We start from the raw sequence: 18162 nt of genomic DNA on the forward strand, positions 1-18162 counted from the left end.
TATCACCAAATGTTTTGAAGAGTGGTCTACTATTTGACCACTTATTCTACATGGACTCACTGATAACTGCAAACTGGTTTCTCTCAGCCATTTTACTGAATCTATTTTTTTTTAATCTATTTTTTTAAGCCTCCAGGAAACTTATAATTGCCAACATTAGAAGGTCACCTCAGTCCTCAAGCTTTCTGACCTCTCTTTAGAATTTTATCAGTACCATCCACTTTTAAACCTCTCTCCGATATTGACCTTCAAGGCTCTGTGTTTTCTTTGTTCTCCACCTCTGATGTTTTGCCACTCTTTCATTGGGTCCCATTTGCCCACTTCTTAAAATTAGGTTTACATGGTACTCTTCTCCACCTCCACTGTCTCCTTTCCTTTCAATATCTTACAATCACATTGGTGATTTCAACTCTTCCCTCAACACAGATTACTATCAAATTTGCATCACAATCCAGACTTCTCCAGTTCTCCAGATTCTAATTGCATTTATACCTGCATGTTTCTATGGCAACTCCACTTCAACATAATACATACAAACTATTTTTCCTCCAAAAAAAAAAAAAAAGAACGCAAAAACGTAGATCTCTCAGTTACTGACATTCAAGCCCACAGAGTCATCTTTAAATCCTTGCATCTCTCACCTCCCACATACAGTTGATTAAGTCATGAATAGCTTGGTGATGACTTGCATATCTTCCTCAATCTCAGCAACTGCTTTAGTTCAGATTCTAACTATCCAACTGGGCTAAAATCTTTAAAGACCAATCCTTCTCTCGGTAGTATGCCTTAGGCTAGTTATATAAAGATCTCATGTCGTGTAAGGTTTTTCTGGACTGAGCCTCCTGCATTGTCTTGATAACGGCTCCATCTTTCATCTCTGTGCCTTCTTATCTTGACTCTCAGTCATTAAGCCCAGACACCCCTTGTTGAACCTGATTCAGGATCTGCCATTTTACAAGTTCTACCCATGAGGAGGCTGTTAAGCTAGCCTCTCCCAGACTCACAAAGAGAACAACATGTGCATTACCTTTTATCAAACCATGACCACAGCCTTATTGGGTTTTTTTAGTGTCAATTTCTTCTTTGGAACAGAACAATAATGAAGACAGGCTTAGAACATTTGGAATATACAAAACAAATATCATCACCAAATTCCACCAGTTTTAACATTTGGCTAGATTTCTCTCTACTCTGGTTTCTATATCAAAAAAAAAATTAGAATCACATGCTACATATAATTTTGTGTATTATATTATTTACTTTAGAGAATAACCATTTTTCCCTGCATTTAAAATATTCTTCAGAAATGGTTTCAAGGCACCATAGTAATACATAATTAATACAACTATTCAATTTTTCAAAGTCCTCTTTTAATTCCTATAATAACCATCTTTACATTAAAATCTTTGTCAATAATTTTATTTCTTTATGATATGTACCTGGAAGACACATTACTTAGTCAAAAAGTATGAGATTTTTAAGCTTGTAATCCATATCATCAAATTACTTTCCAGAAAACTTGGACTAACTTACTTTTTGACTGGCAGAGAGTAAGGGCACTCATTCACCAACTACAGAATTCTTAAAACTGCTCTGGCTACCCCCAGCATCCCTCACCTCTAATTCCTCTGTTCTTCACAGGCAACTTTCTAAACACAGCTACGATTATAGGTGCTCAAAAAATCCGTGATTCCCTCCTACACACAGAGTAAAATTCAAACCTCTGAGCATGGCGTCCAGGTCCTCCAAACACTGGCTGCAACTTCCTTTTTTTCCTTCTCTTCCACTTCTCTCCTTTGCTCACTCTCAAGTCTAAGCCAGCAGCTCTCCTCCAGATAGAGAATCACCCGGAGAGGCTTTCGCAAATATATAGAGTTCCATTCCACACTAATTAAATAAGAACCAGGAGCCGACTTTTTAAAAAGTTCTCCACCAGATGATTCTAATAGCCAAGGTTTAAATTACCACAATCCAGCCCATTCTGCCTTAAAGCGAAAGAGAGAGAGCCACTGGGAGAACATGTCAAAAAGGCACATTCTTGGCCCTCACTTTAAGCGTACTGACTCACACCTTTTAGGGCTAGAGACCAGGAACTGGCAATTTAACAAAGCTGCAGATTCTGTGGTCTGAGAACTACACTCTAGCCAAACCAGACTATTGTCATTTTCTTAATGAAGTGAATGTATGTCCTTTGCCCTTTATGCTTCAAGCTTACAGTTTGTTTGTACCTTCCCTGATCCCCATCTCTGCCCCACTGCCACTCCCTACACACACTCAGACATACAAATCACATCTTTTTTTATGCTCGGCTTTGCTTATTCTTCCAGCCACATTTAATTGTTCTCGTATTTATGTTTTCAGTGTCCATTGTTTATGTCTTTATTATAGTATTTCTTCTCTCCAGCCCTGTATTAAACATAGTTGTGGAGACTTTAAGCTCCACTAAGAGAACTGAATTTTTCATGTGCAGATACAATATCTGATTCACAAGAAGGTCTCCACAGTGTCTGGCATATTTTTCTACAAAGAGTAGACATATGTTAAATGTTTATGCTAAATAACAAAGCATTTCTAGCCTGCATTCTCCTTGATAAATAATTACCAAACACTGTTCCATAATGCTTTGGCAAAAAGAAGCAATGCCGGAGAAGGTAATCTAGTTTTCTTTTTTTATAAGTCTTAAAATATCTAGTGATTTGGTAATAAGCTCACTCTGGTTTGCTCTGCTAAATCAAGTATATGTTGTCTACTTAATAGTTTATGTGTAACTGAACTATTATAAATCAACTATACTTCAATTAAAAAATAATAATAGAAAAAAATAGTTTATGTATACGCTTAGTGAAAGGTTCTACCCAAGTTATTAGCCATTTATTTAGACCATTAATTCCCTTACACTAATTATTTAGATATGTCAAAACACAAAGAAAGATAGTGGACGGGATTTAGAGTTTTCTGTTTTTCTAGTACACGAGGACAAGTGAAAGGTTAGAGTGGGATCTGATATTCCAGGTAGAAATCAAGTTCTGTTAATGCGCATCCTGACCTTCTAAAGTAATGAATTCAAGAAACATTCACAAAGCCACTCCCCAAATCTGTTTCCCTGAAGGCCGTGCCCAAATGTGAACTCTCCCATTAAAGTTTCTAAGAAATCCCAGCCACCCTTTCTACCTCAGTGTTTCTAAAGCACTGAGCAACATTTGCATGGTATTTATTGTTTTTTCATGGACATCTCACACTCCTACTGGACTCTAAACTCCTAAAATTAGGGACCAGGCGTTTTTCATGTTTGTGTTTCTTACAGTGCCTATGATATTACCTGGCATATCAAAGGTGTAGATAAATCTGAAATGAATGGGAAGTTAAAGACAGTACATCAATTTTATTGGATCACAGGCATAATGTAGGAATTTTCCTTTCAATTTACTTTCTCCAAACTATATGCTATCCTCCATTTCCAGAAGAATTGTCATGTCATAGAGGAGCAAAGAATGACCCTGTGATCATGAATAGACAGAGGGAACAATTCATCTTCTCCTTACTCTCAGTAGACAGAGTAGGGAGTTTGTTGAGAGCATTTTTGAATTGTGTGCAAGGTACCTATGTACCCCAATAACTTTAGTTTCCTCTATTATAAATTGTTGGCAAAATTTCTACCTACCTTATAGGCTTGTTGTAAAGATTAATAAGTGTAAAAACATCTAGTAGAAGATGCATGGTAAATAATCAATTAATGGTATTTAATCTTTTTAATCTGTTCCTTCCGCCTTACAAAGACAAAAGGACACTGGAAGATTGTTTTTTCAGAAACATTTGGCTCCAGATAATAAAACCAGAGTGTAAAGTATATAGCGAATATTGAGGTGCACTGCTTGAACGGAAATACAAATATATGTTGTGTGTTTATGTGAGATAAGTTGGATAACAACGATGGATAGATAGAATAATTGGAAGAGGACTCCTCAGTATAATAAATGTTAGTTCAGGTTCTGCCACTTGTTAGTTGTTTGAACTTGGGTATCTACTCGAAACAGATCTCTCTGGGAGGAGAAACACTGAAGTCTTTTCATCCCATTGGATAGATAGAAGAGTTCTTCCGCTTGAGTCACCACATGACGGCAAATAGCTGACCCTTAACAGATGAAACACAAGGACTGTGGCATCTGGAAACTCAAATGCTAAGTGTCCATTAAAAGGAGAGTCTACGATTATAATTACATATACCAATCAATCAAAAACAGACCAGACTGTGTTTTTTCTATTCCTATCTGCCCAAAACTTTTCTCTTGACACTTAAAAATACGACTGATGAAAGGCAAGGAAACAAGGTTAGCTGCCTTTAAATGTTTCAGATCGCCATGTGACAGTGAAACTAAAATTTGGAAGAAACCCCCCAGTAATTAAAAATGCATCAAGAAATGGAAAAATACACTGGGAAAATGTAGACCAAACTATTATCTATGGTGGTAAAATTCGTTGTTTCTAAATGTTTTAGGTCGAACCATACAAAATTGTCAACATCAGTTTCTTATATGTTTTAAGCCAACACCAAAAAAGAGATTATCACTCTATTGAAGAAGGGATGGTTTAGTGATATTTAATGTGGTTTACATGGGAAATTATAATGATGAAAGATTATCATTTTTCTATCAGGTTTATATTGGAAGAACCAAGATATATGAAAGAAAAGGAAAACACAAAGCACACATGGGGAGAAAAATCACAACTGAGCTCCTTTTCATAGGGGCAAAAAAAGTAGAACAGTTGTGCTTTAGTTAAGAATGGTGTCATGAAGAGGAAGAACCTTAACTATGTATAAAAGGTTAATTTAAGTTTGTGTGTTCTAAAGGAGCTTCTGGGTAGCATTGCCCTATAAATTCTCCCACTGACATTGATCAATGCCAGTGTTAAGTAATAAACCCTGCAGTTGCATGTCCCCATTTTCTCTGTTATAATCCATAATTGTGGATTGGAAGTAAGTGCCAGAAATCACTCTGGACCTGGTAAAGGCAGAAGCTCCCTCTCCCAGAATTCTATGGAAGGGAAATAAACAAGAAAGACTTCGTAAAATCAGTATCTTCTGAAGTTTATGAAGCAGACGTATCATAAGGTCTTACAGTTTCATACTCTTGGCTGAATAGGTGAGGTGGAAAAGACTAGAAAACATTGAGGGTAGAAGACTCCTACTATAATCTAAATAAAGAGCTAGGATTATGAAGGAGGCAGTGGTAATCAAGATACATTTCAAAGTGAGTAAAAGGACTTAGCAACAGAATAAAGTTGGGAGGTAACTTTTAGAAAACATGAAAAGACAAGACCAAGGATGTTGGCCTAGGAGATGAGAGAAAAATGTGAAGTGAGTCACAAATTGGGATATTTGTAAAGGAAAATATAAAGAAAACAACAGTTACAATGTTGGCATTTTTTAATTTGAAAGGGTAGAGGTACATCCAAGGAGAAGAGTTGTAAATAAGATTACAAGTTGGGAGTCTTCTGTACAGAAAAAAAATACTGGAATGGGAACTCAGTTTTTTTTCTTTTTTGTCAACCCCAGCAAATCAGTTGTATCTGTCTTGAGCCTTAGATTGAGAAGCAGTCCAAGTCTACAGCTGGACTCAGCAGGAAAGACTCCACGGTCAATCAGCAATGTCGATCATTCTATCTGTAGAGAAGCATGGTATCAAGGACCACCCACCTGACCTCACAAAACAGAAACACAGGTGGTGCTAAGCAAATTGGTCAAGGAGATAAAGTGACTCAGAGGAGCTGTGTGATGATTACAGAGCCTCAGCATTGCCCAGAGGTGGGTGTGAGAAGGAACTGGACTTGACCACAAATCAAGATTTGGGGAGAAATTCAGAAAAGTACAGACTCATAGAAACCAAAGGAGTGGAGATGGCTATAAAGGAAGCTGTCAACATAATTACATTCTGCAAAGCAGTAGGAATGAGGGTAAGAACGATCTCTACCCTGGGCAATGATAAGTTTCTGTGCACCTTGGGAAAGACTGTATTGTATCAGGGGGTGACAAAGTGAACCACAGTGAGGAATTATAGCCAATTTTTATGTACCACACAATTAAGGAATATCAAATCACCTCTTAGCCTCCACTTTCTGGGACAATTTATCCCTGCATATTATTAAAACCAGATCATTAGTTTGGATAACACAAACCTTTGGGGGGAGGAGGAAACATATTCTAAGGTTTAATTTTTTTAATTGAATAAGGGTGTTTTCTAACCTTGTTTTAAAATTGTGGTTTAGAGCTCATGTGAATGCAATTTTAAGATATATTGTTAATTTTTATTCTAAAAAGTAACTTAAGGGACTTCCCTGGTGGTCCAGTGGTTAATACTTAGCGCTTCCAATGAAAGGGGTGCAGGTTCATCCTGGTCAGGGAACTATGATCCCACATTCCGTGTGGTGCGGCCAAAAAGATAAATTAATTTAAAAATAAAAAATAAAAAGTAACTTAAATTTACATTAAATTAAGAAAACCAAACCCTATAGAAGAACATTCTTATAACAGTCACCATTACACAGAATCTGGTATGTGTTCTTATAGTCTTTAATTAGTGCATAAATACCTCTTTACCCTCAGTAGACAGGGAGGTTGTCGAGAGCACATGTGAATTGTGTGCAAGGTACATAACTAATCCATGCTTTGGTTTCCTCTTCTATAAATTGTGGACGAAAAGAACAAAGAAAAGAATATGTCTAGGAAGATATCCAGGTCCACCATTTATCAGAGTTGCCAGTGCACTCTGGCCCTTTAACAGCACCGACATTCTGATTTCCCTGGGCACTATGGAAACCAGAATAGAATACGGGACAGCTGAGAGCACCCAAGACACTGGCAGTTGGAAGAGTGATGATGGAGGACAAGCAGGACCTCGAGGACAGGTAAAAGGAAGAAGCACTTGAAGAAAGAAAGAAATGTTAAGTTGACCTGCAACTTAACACGTGGGAAGATCCCACATGCCGTGGAGCGGCTAGGCCCGTGAGCCATGGACGCTGAGGCTGTGTGTCCGGAACCTGTTGCTCCTTAACGGGAGAGACCACAACAGTGAGAGGACCGTGTACCGGAAAAAAAAAAAAAAAAAGTAACAGAATTTTTCATCTGACCCCTACAGCAACAACCCCCCCCCCCAAAAAAAAAGGAAAGAAAGAAAAAAGAGCCATTTCTGAGGTTTACTGATAGGAGTTAAATAAAAAAGAACCAAAACTAGTTACTTCAAAAGTTTACTGTAATTATCCAAGCAATACTATTAACTTTTAGAGTACTGAGTAAAGGTAAAATAAGTCAATTAGTAGTTAAGAGATCCCCAGATTTTTAAAAAATTTATTGACTAGTTAAATTTATAAAAGAAATTGGGGAATTATCGTAAAAATACCATTTTAAGAAAAATCTGACCAAATAAGGACAATCTGCATTCATCATTACATAAATGAAAAGACATTTTAATGTAATATCAATGCTACTGTCAGTGAGTATCAGCAGATACATTCCTCTTTGTGTGTGTGTTGGTGTGTGTATGATTCAAGGATGGGCACTGAGAAAAAAAAATCCTATCAATCAAAAAAGAAAATAATAATGTAAACAACAACATAACAAACTTATTCTAGAGTAAGTTCTATCTCCTCCCTACCCCCCAGTTTACTGAAGAGTTTTTTTCCCTAGGATGTGAGTGTTAGTTATTTCATTGTAAACTTTAAAACAAAACTCTATAAATTGATTCTTGTTTCAACATTCTCTTTAATTTCAAAGACATTGTTTATTGATAACACTGGAAAGCATTTGATCAACTGAGTAAACTTTTTTTTTTTTTCCTGAAGAAACAGAGTTCATCACTGAAGAGGTAGCCTAATAATGTAAATACTGTAATAAGCTAAAAACTGGAATCATCTAGAAGAATAAATAGGACTCATCATGTCCTTCTCAGCCCGTACCCGAAAGACCAACAAAAAGAATCTTCCACTGGAATGTCTTCTAATGCCACAAGTTCCACGTAGTAATTACTTGCATTTTCAGGAAGAAAAGCAAAAACTACAACTAAAGAAATTCCTTCTTCATAGGATGTTCCTAGTGGCCAGGGTAACAGCAAACATAGAAAAAAAAGATATTGCTGAATACTATGAACAATTGTTTCAGTCAATTTTGAAACATCACCCAGGAGAAGCAGTGACAGGATTATTGCTCATATATCCTAATTCCATTGTGCATATCCTGGAGTCCTGCAATGGTACTCTTTACCAAATTCTTTTGGATTATCTTAGCCATGAAAAGGATGAAACAGAATTTTTTATCCAAGGAATGAAAATTATAGTCACAGTACACAATATACCAACAAGGCTCTTTATGCAATGGCATGTTTCAGTAATAAAAGCGCCAGTTATGTATCTTGATGATGTGACACAGTCACTGTCCCTACAAGAGGTCATGACAGAATTTCTCATCCAAACCCATAAACTAGTACTCCATCTTTTTAAGACTGTGAAAGTGGGCACTAAAGGACCAGGCGATAATTTGCACCAAGTTGCACCTGAATTACTCCTTCCAGAACAAATAATAAAGTACATATGCAATTCTGCAGAATTAATGGACCCAGAAACTTTCATAAACATGTATAATAAACCCATACATGTCACCTTGGATTCTGAGGTGGTATGGCCCACTCCTTCCAGCTTCTAGGATGAAGAGAGATGATGTGGTCAGTGTAGTCAAATCTCTTAAGGAATGTATGCTACTTAAATAAAAGGAAAATATTTCTAAAGTTACTTTTCTCTTTAAAAAAGGAAAGAAACAACACAGCAATCTACACAAAGGTAATAGACTAATCTTTACAGAGTATGTTGAGTTAAACTTGAAAATTTATCTGGTCTAATATTAAGATCAACACATTATTTTCAATAATGAAGGGGTTTAATAAGGTCATAATAAGTTCTCAAGGTTAACATCATTTTGATGAAATGACTTAATTTTTAATGAAAAGTAGAGATGAAAAAGGATAAACACGTGATTCAGATTCTCATTCATTCTTTCAACCATCAGTGAGCAGCTGTCACCACGCAGTATTATGTTCTGAGAGTACAAAATTTTGGGGAAATATACAATGCTTGAGTTGCTTGCAGCCTAAGCTTGGAGGCAAATATGTGTAAAAGTAAATATGATGCATGATATGATGTATGATATGATCATTATTATAGTCGCAATATGCAGGAAAGACTGTAAGAACAAAGTAAGGGAGTAATCTCGCTATGTATGGTCGCTGAAATCAGAAAACAAAACCTAAAATTTGAAAGTAGTACCAAGGCTCACATATTCTGGATGATATAATCAAGAATACTGAGGACATTATAAAGCTAAAGAACACAATAGCTTTTTGAAATGACTAGAAAATACACTGTCAGAAAGCATTGTAATTGTATTATTTCATGCAAAGTCATTTATTGAGTACCCTTCACAGGACAGACACTTGCCAAATGACAGGGATATGTCAGGGTCCAGAGAAGACATGATCCCTCCTCACTTGGGAAACATACTTCTAAATGAGTCTATGTAAGATAAACAAATTGGTTATTTCTTCAATTTAATTCCTAGAAAGCAATTAATTATACGCAATTTCTATATGACCTATTTCAAGTTGGTCTCTCCCTTCCTTTACCCAAGATTAATGCTTTTTTTCGCACTATTTAAATTTTTCTAGTTTGTTCAAGCAATTAAGCAACATTAATGTTTTACTACTTCAATGATATTTATCCAAAATTGCTTCAATATCCTATGAAATCAACTTTGGAATGAATAGAAGAAATACTGTTATATCATTTTAACTTCATTTCTCATTGCTTATTTGATTTTCAGTCTCTTTGGGGGGGGGGAACCATCTCAGTATGTACTTCAAATTTGTCATATGTAGATAATATCATAATTTGTTCCATATTAGAATCAAATTTCAGGAAAGACCATTCCTATTTTTTAATTTAGTAATACAGTTTTAGAAAAAGAATGACATTTTTCACTTTAAGCTGACTTGAAGTTCCATTCATTTAAATTTAGTAACATAAAGGATATTTTAGAGAAAATTAAAATTCTTCCAATTAAGAAAGAGTATATAATTTACAAACATTTTATCAGTTTGATAAATATCAAACGCCTCATATTCAGCAATGTGCTATTTACTCTTTGAACTGAAAAGGCACCCATTGATAGTAAATGTTTAGTGACGAAGTGAGTGGAGTTGAGTTAATGCTTTCCAGGCCACCAAAAAAAAAAAAAGAAGACGAGGAGGAAATAAATAGAAAGAAAGGAAGGAAGGAAGGAAGGAAAAAAGAAAGAGAAAGAGAGTAAGCCTCAGTCAGTCTTTGAATGTATGTAAGGAAGAGGTTTGGGAGGGCAGATGAGCATATTTAAGAGAACAGAGACGAGCAAAAGCAGGAAGGAGAAGATGAACCAAAAATGTTTATTGGACCAGATGGAATCCATTTAATGGGGTAAATTTTGTTTAGGAACAATATTTTCTAAAGTTAAAATGAATAGAAGTAGTTTACAAGTAAAACTACATATTTGAGTATATAAAAGTACGGCACATTATATTCTCCAAAAATGGCCACTGCAATGTATCCCATCCCACACGCTCTTCTTACAACGTGACCTCAACACACCTCCCATCGCATGGTGGGTTCTAAATACCCTCCCCTTGAAATCAGGCAGACTTTTCTTTGTGACTGCCTAGATGAACACTACAACAGAAGTGATCCAATGTGACCTCCAAGGTCATAAAAATGCCTTGCACTTTGCCTTGATCACTTGAATGGAACCTAGACAATATGCTATGAGCAATCCAAGCAGGTTTCCAGATGACACCCCCAGCCGAACTCCCAGGCAACAGCCAGCATCACCACTGGACATGTGACTGAGTGAACCTTCAGGTGACTCCAGGCTCTAGCCTCCCAGCCAACCCTGGATTTCAAGCCAGACCAACTGACACCATGTGGAGGAGTAGAGTACAGATGAGCTGCTCCCACTGAACCCTGCCTAAACTGCAGATCTGTGAACAGCAAAAATTATTGTTGTTGATTCAAGCTACTAAGTTTTGGGTGAATGTTCATGCAGCAGTCTGGAGCACTAATATATAACAAGAATAATTTTGTATGTACATTTTATTGATATATGTACATATCATTTATTTATTCATTCATCTATACAACTAATATTTTCTAAATATCTACCAGTAAATATTTACCAGGGCACCAAGCACTGGATATACAAGCAGAAGTAAGACGTGTGTCCTCCACACTGCCTAGCATAGAACTTCTATTGGTCTATAATACTTTCTGGTGTGAGAAATACTGATAGAAAATTAATTCATTGGCCAAAGGAAAAAAAAACATAAAAAAACCTCAGTCATTTTTGGAAGAAGTTATAGAAAATATCTAAATGAAAACACTGATTTACTTAGTAGACTGTTACTTTACATTTAAAGGATTCCTGAAGCATGAATTGTGCAAATAATTGGAAAATAAGCACAAAGTAAGCATAAATAAACTACTTATTTATTTATTTTTTTATTTAAATGACACTCTAGAATGAGTTTATTCAAATGCAAGTAGTCACCTTAGGAGAGTTTATATTTATTTCAGTGACAGCATCACTGCTAAAAACATTTTGTGACTCATTAACGGCAGATAAATTAAGGAGGTTTATAAATCAAAGGGAGTTAAAATATTTTAGTTACATCTAGTTTTCTGAACCCCAAATAATATATATTGCAATTTGATTGGTGACCTTAATATTCAAACTTCATTCATAGAAAGGTTTATTTTTAAATATTATACTCACTCTCAAAGGAAGATCTGCTGTCACTGAACATATTAAAAGAGTGTGACACTGCCTCTAAGGGGAAATACAGATATGTTTCCAGTAACAGTTGTGTTATTAAGAGTCCTACAGAGCTTACCAATATCACATCTTTAAAGGGGACAACACTCATTTAGCTGTGTCTGTTTCGGTATATAGATAAAATGCAGAAATACTATATTCATACCTGACAAATGTAATTTAATTTGATGAAGTCCAAAAATGTGACTCGAGCGTTAGGAAGCCTCAAAAGGTAATTCTCACCCCAATGAGGGTTATAGTTTTCTTACAATGAAACTTTACATAAAACCAGAGCACAGAAGTTAAACCAAATAGAAAATGAGCATTTAAACACTGAACATACAACATTCACTGTTCATATAACAATGACCATATAACATATACTCATATATATCTGAGGAACATACGACATTTAAGTGGCATGGCCAGCACCATTCCCATCCTTTTGTTTTGATACTGATATCTTCTACAATAGACTGACATGCTGACAATCTTGTTCTTGTTTCAGTGTAACCAAGGACTTCCAGGAAGGTTATAGTTTTCTTGAAGGACAACTGAAATAATGTTATTTGGAGGGAAAAACCCTCCTGGGGTGAATTTTAAGATTTGTACTGTCTTCATTCTTTTTTTTTCTTTTTTTTTTTTTTTTGCGGCACGCGGGACTCTCACTGCTGTGGCCTCTCCCGTTGAGGAGCACAGGCTCCGGACGCGCAGGCTCAGCGTCCATGGCTCACAGGCCCAGCCGCTCCACGGCATGTGGGATCTTCCCGGACCGGGGCACGAACCTGTGTCCCCTGCATCGGCAGGTGGACTCTCAAGCCACCAGGGAAGCGCTACTGTCTTCATTTTAATTAAAGAAGCATCTGAATTCCTTCCTGGAGAATCATTGGTTAGTACAAACAGATTCTTACATTTAGTGACTTTATCATAACTTTAGCACGACAAAACAGCATTTCAATTCAGTGAAACCTATCTCTAGCACAGAATTCCCCCAGCTTCCATGAGGAAGTGGAAATGGGACAGCTTAACAACGACTGAATATAGCAAGTACTTTTAGAATATTTCATGTTGTTAGTAAGTGACTTAATGTAGAATTAGAGTTCTCCCCCTTGTGGTCAATTATGTAAATTTCCAGATTACCTGCTGATACGATTTACACAATAAATACAGAGCATAGTTTTTAAGAAAATATAAAGAGAAGCCCCAAAGGTACCTGTCAAATGTCTGTTCTACCTGCCTGCCCCCTCAGCCACACTGTTGTGCAGAAAAAGACATTAAGTGCTTTGCCAACAGTAAAAGCAAGAGTTGGTAACACTAGTCCCCTATTTCCACTTCATCACTTTAGTTAACTGTAGTCATGGTTAGGGGTCTGGATTTAACTCTAAGTGCTCTCTTCACTACTACGCCAAACACCTTCTGTGCTCCAGTCCTCCCATAATGCCTTTTCAAGACACCCGACTGGATTTCCACAGGCACCTCCATCTGCAAGAGTCCTGGATAGAAAGAATCATTCCTTGCCTCTACTATCCCTTTAATCTGCTCCCCCACCTGCACTCCCCGTTGCTGTAAAATGGACCACTCTCCACACAGTTGCCAACTCGGAACTTGAAAGTTGTCCTAATTTCCTCCCTTCCTTTTTATTTCACTGACAGCCAATCAATCCAGGCCCCACTCATTTTCCACAGTAAGTGTTTCTAGTGTCTGGCCTTGTTTTTGTGCCATTCTTAGGGATCTCCCTCACTCTAATCTTCTCTTCCGCCTCTCTGTCTTTCTAGTCTATGTAATATGTCTATCAAAGTTAAAGGCAGTATAGCAAAAGATGTAAGAGAGTCACCTATGGTATCAAATTGCTGTACTGAAACCTGGTTCTGAAAGTCTGTAGAGATGCAATCTGTTTCTTTAACCTTCTGCACCTCAGTTTCCTCATCTACAAAATAAGTGTGATTAACAGTATCTATAAGACTGGTTATGGACACTGCATGAAATAATGGTGGCAAGATCCTAGCACACAGTGAACACTAATAAATGTTATTCCTCTGATCAAAATTCTTCAGTGGCTTTCATTTCATCTTCCATATAAAAAGCAAAGTTCTATCATGATCTGCAAAGCCTTGATTCTCTGATTCTTGCTTACTAAGCTACCCACCCTCATCTGTACTCATCATTCCCTTTCTCACACTTTGTTCTCTAATGATTTCCCAATACTTTCATGCTTTTATGCCTTTATACCTTTAACTTCCTTCCTCATTTCTCTTAGCAAGATTCTCCTTATGGAGGGCCCTAAACCAAGATGACAGAGTAGAAGGACGTGTTCTCACTCTCTCTCATGAGAACACCAGAATCACAACTAGCTGCTGGACAGTCATCGACAGGAAGACACTGGAACTCACCAAAAAAGACACCCCACATCCGAAGACAAAGGAGAAGCCACAATGAGATGGTAGGAGGGGCGCAATCACAATAAAATCAATCCCGTAACTGCTGGGTGGGTGACTCACAGACTGGAGAACACTTATACCACAGAAATCCACCCACTGGAGTAAAGGTTCTGACCCCCATGTCAGGCTTCCCAACCTGGGGGTCCAGCAACAGGAGGAGGAATTCCGAGAGAAACAGACTTTGAAGGCTACTGGGATTTGATTGCAGGACTTCGACAGAAATGGGGGAAACAGAGACTCCACTCTTGGAGGGCACACACAAAGTAGTGTGCGCATTGGGACCCAGGGGAAGGAGCAGTGACCCCAGGGGAGACTGAACCAGACCTACGTGCTAGTGTTGGAGGGTCTCCTGCAGAGGCAGCGTGTGGCTGTGGCTCACCATGGGGACAAGGAAACTGGCAGCATAAGTTCTGGGAAGCACTCCTTGGTGTGAGCCCTCCCAGAGACTGCCATTAGCCCCACCAAAGAGCCCAGGTAGTCTCCAGTGTTGGGTTGCCTCAGGCCAAACAACCAACAGGGAGAGAACACAGCCCCACCCATCAGCAGTCAAGTGGATTAAGTTTTACTAAGCTCTGCCCACCAGAGCAACAGTCAGCTCTACCCAACACCAGTCCCTCTCCATCAGGAAAGTTGCACAAGCCTCTTAGATAGCCTCATCCACCAGAGGGCAGAGAGCAGAAGCAAGAAGAACTACAGTCCTGCAGCCTGTGGAACAAAAACCACATTCACAGAAAGATAGACAAGATGAAAAGGCAGACAGCTATGTACCACATGAAGGAACAAGATAAAACCCCAGAAAAACAACTAAATGAAGTGGAGATAGGCAACCTTCCAGTAAAAGAATTCAGAATAATGATAGTGAAGATGAACCAGAACCTCGGAAAAAGAATGGAGATGGAGAAAAAAGATCGAGAAGATGCAAGAAATGTTTAACAAACACCTAGAAGAATTAAAGAACAAACAAACAGAGATGAACAATACAATAACTGAAATGAAAACTACACTACAAGGAGTCAATAGCAGAAAAACAGAGGCAGAAGGACAGATAAGAGACCTGGAAGACAGAATGGTGGAATTCACTGCTGTGGAACAGAATAAAGAAAAAAGAATGAAATGAAGACAGCCTAAGAGACCTCTGGGACAACATTAAACGCAACAACATTCGCATTATAGGGTTCCCAGAAGAAGAGAGAGAGAAAGGACCAGAGAAAATATTTGAAGAGATTATAGTCGAAAACTTCCCTAACATGGGAAAGGAAATAGCCACCCAAGTCCAGGAAGCACAGAGAATCCCATAGAGGATAAACCCAAGGAGAAACACACCGAGAGACATAGTAATTAAATTGGCAAAAATTAAAGACAAAGAAAAATTATTGAAAGCAGCAAGGGAAAAATGACAAATAACATACAAGGGAACTCCCATAAGGTTAACAGCTGATTTCTCAGCAGAAACTCTACAAGCCAGAAGGGAGTGGCATGACATATTTAAAGTGATGAAAGGGAAAACCTACAACTAAGATTACTCTAACCAGCAAGGATCTCATTTAGATTCGATGGAGAAATCAAAAGCTTTACAGACAGGCAAAAGCTAAGAGAATTCAGCACCGCCAAACCAGCTCTACAACAAATGCTAAAGGAACTTCTCTAAGTGAGAAACACATGAGAAGAAAAGGACCTACAAAAACAAACCCAAAACAATTAAGAAAATGGTCATAGGAACATACATATTGATAATTACCTTAAACGTGAATGGATTAAATGCTCCAACCAAAAGACACAGGCTTGCTGAATGGATACAAAAACAAGACCCATATATATGCTGTCTAAAGAGACCCACTTCAGACCTAGGGACACATACAGACTGAAAGTGAGGGGATGGAAAAAGATATTCCATGCAAAAGGAAATCAAAAGAAAGCTGGAGCAGCAATACTCATATCAGATAAAATAGACTTTAAAATAAAGAATGTTACAAGAGAAAAGGAAGGATACTACATAATGATCAAGGGATCAAGCCAAGAAGATGATATAACATTATAAATATATATGCACCCAACATAGGAGCACCTCAATACATAAAGCACCGGCTAACAGCTATAAAAGAGGAAATTGACAGTAACACAATAATAGTGGAGGACTTTAACACCTCACTTACACCAATGGACAGATCATCCAGACAGAAAATTAATAAGGAAACACGAGCTTTAAATGACACAATAGACCAGATAGATTTAATTGACATTTATAGGACATTCCATTCAAAAACAGCAGATTACACTTCTCAAGTGCGCACGGAACATTCTCCAGGATAGATCACATCTTCAGTCACAAATCAAGCCTCAGTAAATTTAAGAAAATTAAAATCACATCAAGCATCTTTTCTGACAACAAGTCTATGAGATTAGAAATGAATTACAGGGAAAAAAAACGTAAAAACTCAAACACATGGAGGCTAAACAATACATTATTAAATAACCAAGAGATCACTGAAGAAATCAAAGAGGAAATAAAAAAATACCTAGAGACAAATGACAAAGAAAACACGACGATCCAAAACCTATGGGATGCAGCAAAAGCAGTTCTAAGAGGGAAGTTTATAGCTATACAAGCCTACCTCAAGAAACAAGAAAAATCTCAAATAAACAATCAAACTTTACACCTAAAGGAACTAGAGAAAGAAGAACAAACAAAACAAAAAGTTAGCAGAAGGAAAGAAATCATAAAGATCAGAGTAGAAATAAATGAAGTAGAAACAAAGAAAACAATAGCAAAGATCAATAAAACTAAAGGCTGGTTCTTTGAGAAGGTAAACAAAATTGATAAACCATTAGCCAGACTCATCAAGAAAAAGAGGGAGAGGACTCAAAGCAATAAAATTAGAAATGAAAAAGGAACAGTTACAACAGACCCCGCAGAAATACAAAGCATCCTAAGAGACTACTACAAGCAACTGCATGCCAATACAATGGACAAACTGGAAGAAATGGACAATTTTATAGAAAGGTATAACCTTCCACGACTGAACCAGGAAGAAATAGAAAATATGAACAGACCAATCACAAGTAATGAAATTGAAACTGGATGAAAAATCTTCTAAGAAACAAAAGTCCAGGACCAGATGGCTTCACAGGTGAATTCTATCAAACATTTAGAGAAGAGCTAACACCCATCCTTCTCAAACTCTTCCAAAAAACTGAAGAGGAAGGAACACTCCCAAACTCATTCTATGAGGCCGCCATCACCCTGATATCAAAACCAGACAAAGATGTCACAAAAAAAGAAAGCTACAGACCAATATCACTGATGAACATAGATGCAAAAATCCTCAACAAAATACTAGCCAACAGGGGCTTCCCTGGTGGCGCAATGGTTGAGAGTCCGCCTGCCAATGCAGGGGACATGGGTTTGTGCCCTGGTCCAGGAGGATCCCATAAGCCACGGAGCGGCTAGGCCCGTGAGCCATGGCCGCTGAGCCTGCGCGTCCGGAGCCTGTGCTCCGCAACGGGAGAGGCCACAGCAGTGAGAGGCCCGCGTACTGCAAAAAAAAAAAATACTAGCCAAAAAAATCCAACAACACATTAAAAGGATCATACACCATGATCAAGTGGGATTTATCCCAGGGATGCAAGGATTCTTCAATATATGTAGATCAATCAGTGGGATACACCATATTAACAAATTGAAGAAGAAAAAACATATGATCATATCAGTAGATGTAGGAAAAGCTTTTGACAAAATTCAATACCCATTTATGATAAAAACTCTTCAGAAATTGGGCATAGAGGCAACCTACCTCAACATAATAAAGGCCATATATGACAAACCTAGAGCAAACATCATTCTCAATG

The 18162-nt window shown here is 37.6% G+C and overlaps 2 protein-coding genes across 2 annotated transcripts in view; one reads left to right on the forward strand and one right to left on the reverse strand.

The window, feature by feature from the left end:
* ZNF804B (zinc finger protein 804B) overlaps nt 1-18162 on the reverse strand; it is a 497359-nt gene that overhangs the window by 448437 nt on the left and 30760 nt on the right. The window lies entirely within an intron of this gene.
* On the forward strand, nt 7794-8692 carry TEX47 (testis expressed 47). The gene has a single exon (XM_060019906.1). The coding sequence runs from the start codon at nt 7931-7933 to the stop codon at nt 8690-8692; it is 762 nt and encodes a 253-aa protein (XP_059875889.1). The 5' UTR covers nt 7794-7930.

This window comes from Delphinus delphis, chromosome 9 (genome assembly GCF_949987515.2).
Source record: "Delphinus delphis chromosome 9, mDelDel1.2, whole genome shotgun sequence".
In the NCBI taxonomy this organism is placed as follows: domain Eukaryota; kingdom Metazoa; phylum Chordata; class Mammalia; order Artiodactyla; family Delphinidae; genus Delphinus; species Delphinus delphis.

Excerpts from the sequence above, each read along its gene's own strand:
- TEX47 (XM_060019906.1), top strand. The coding sequence starts at position 7,931 with ATGTCCTTCTCAGCCCGTACCCGAAAGACCAACAAAAAGAATCTTCCA.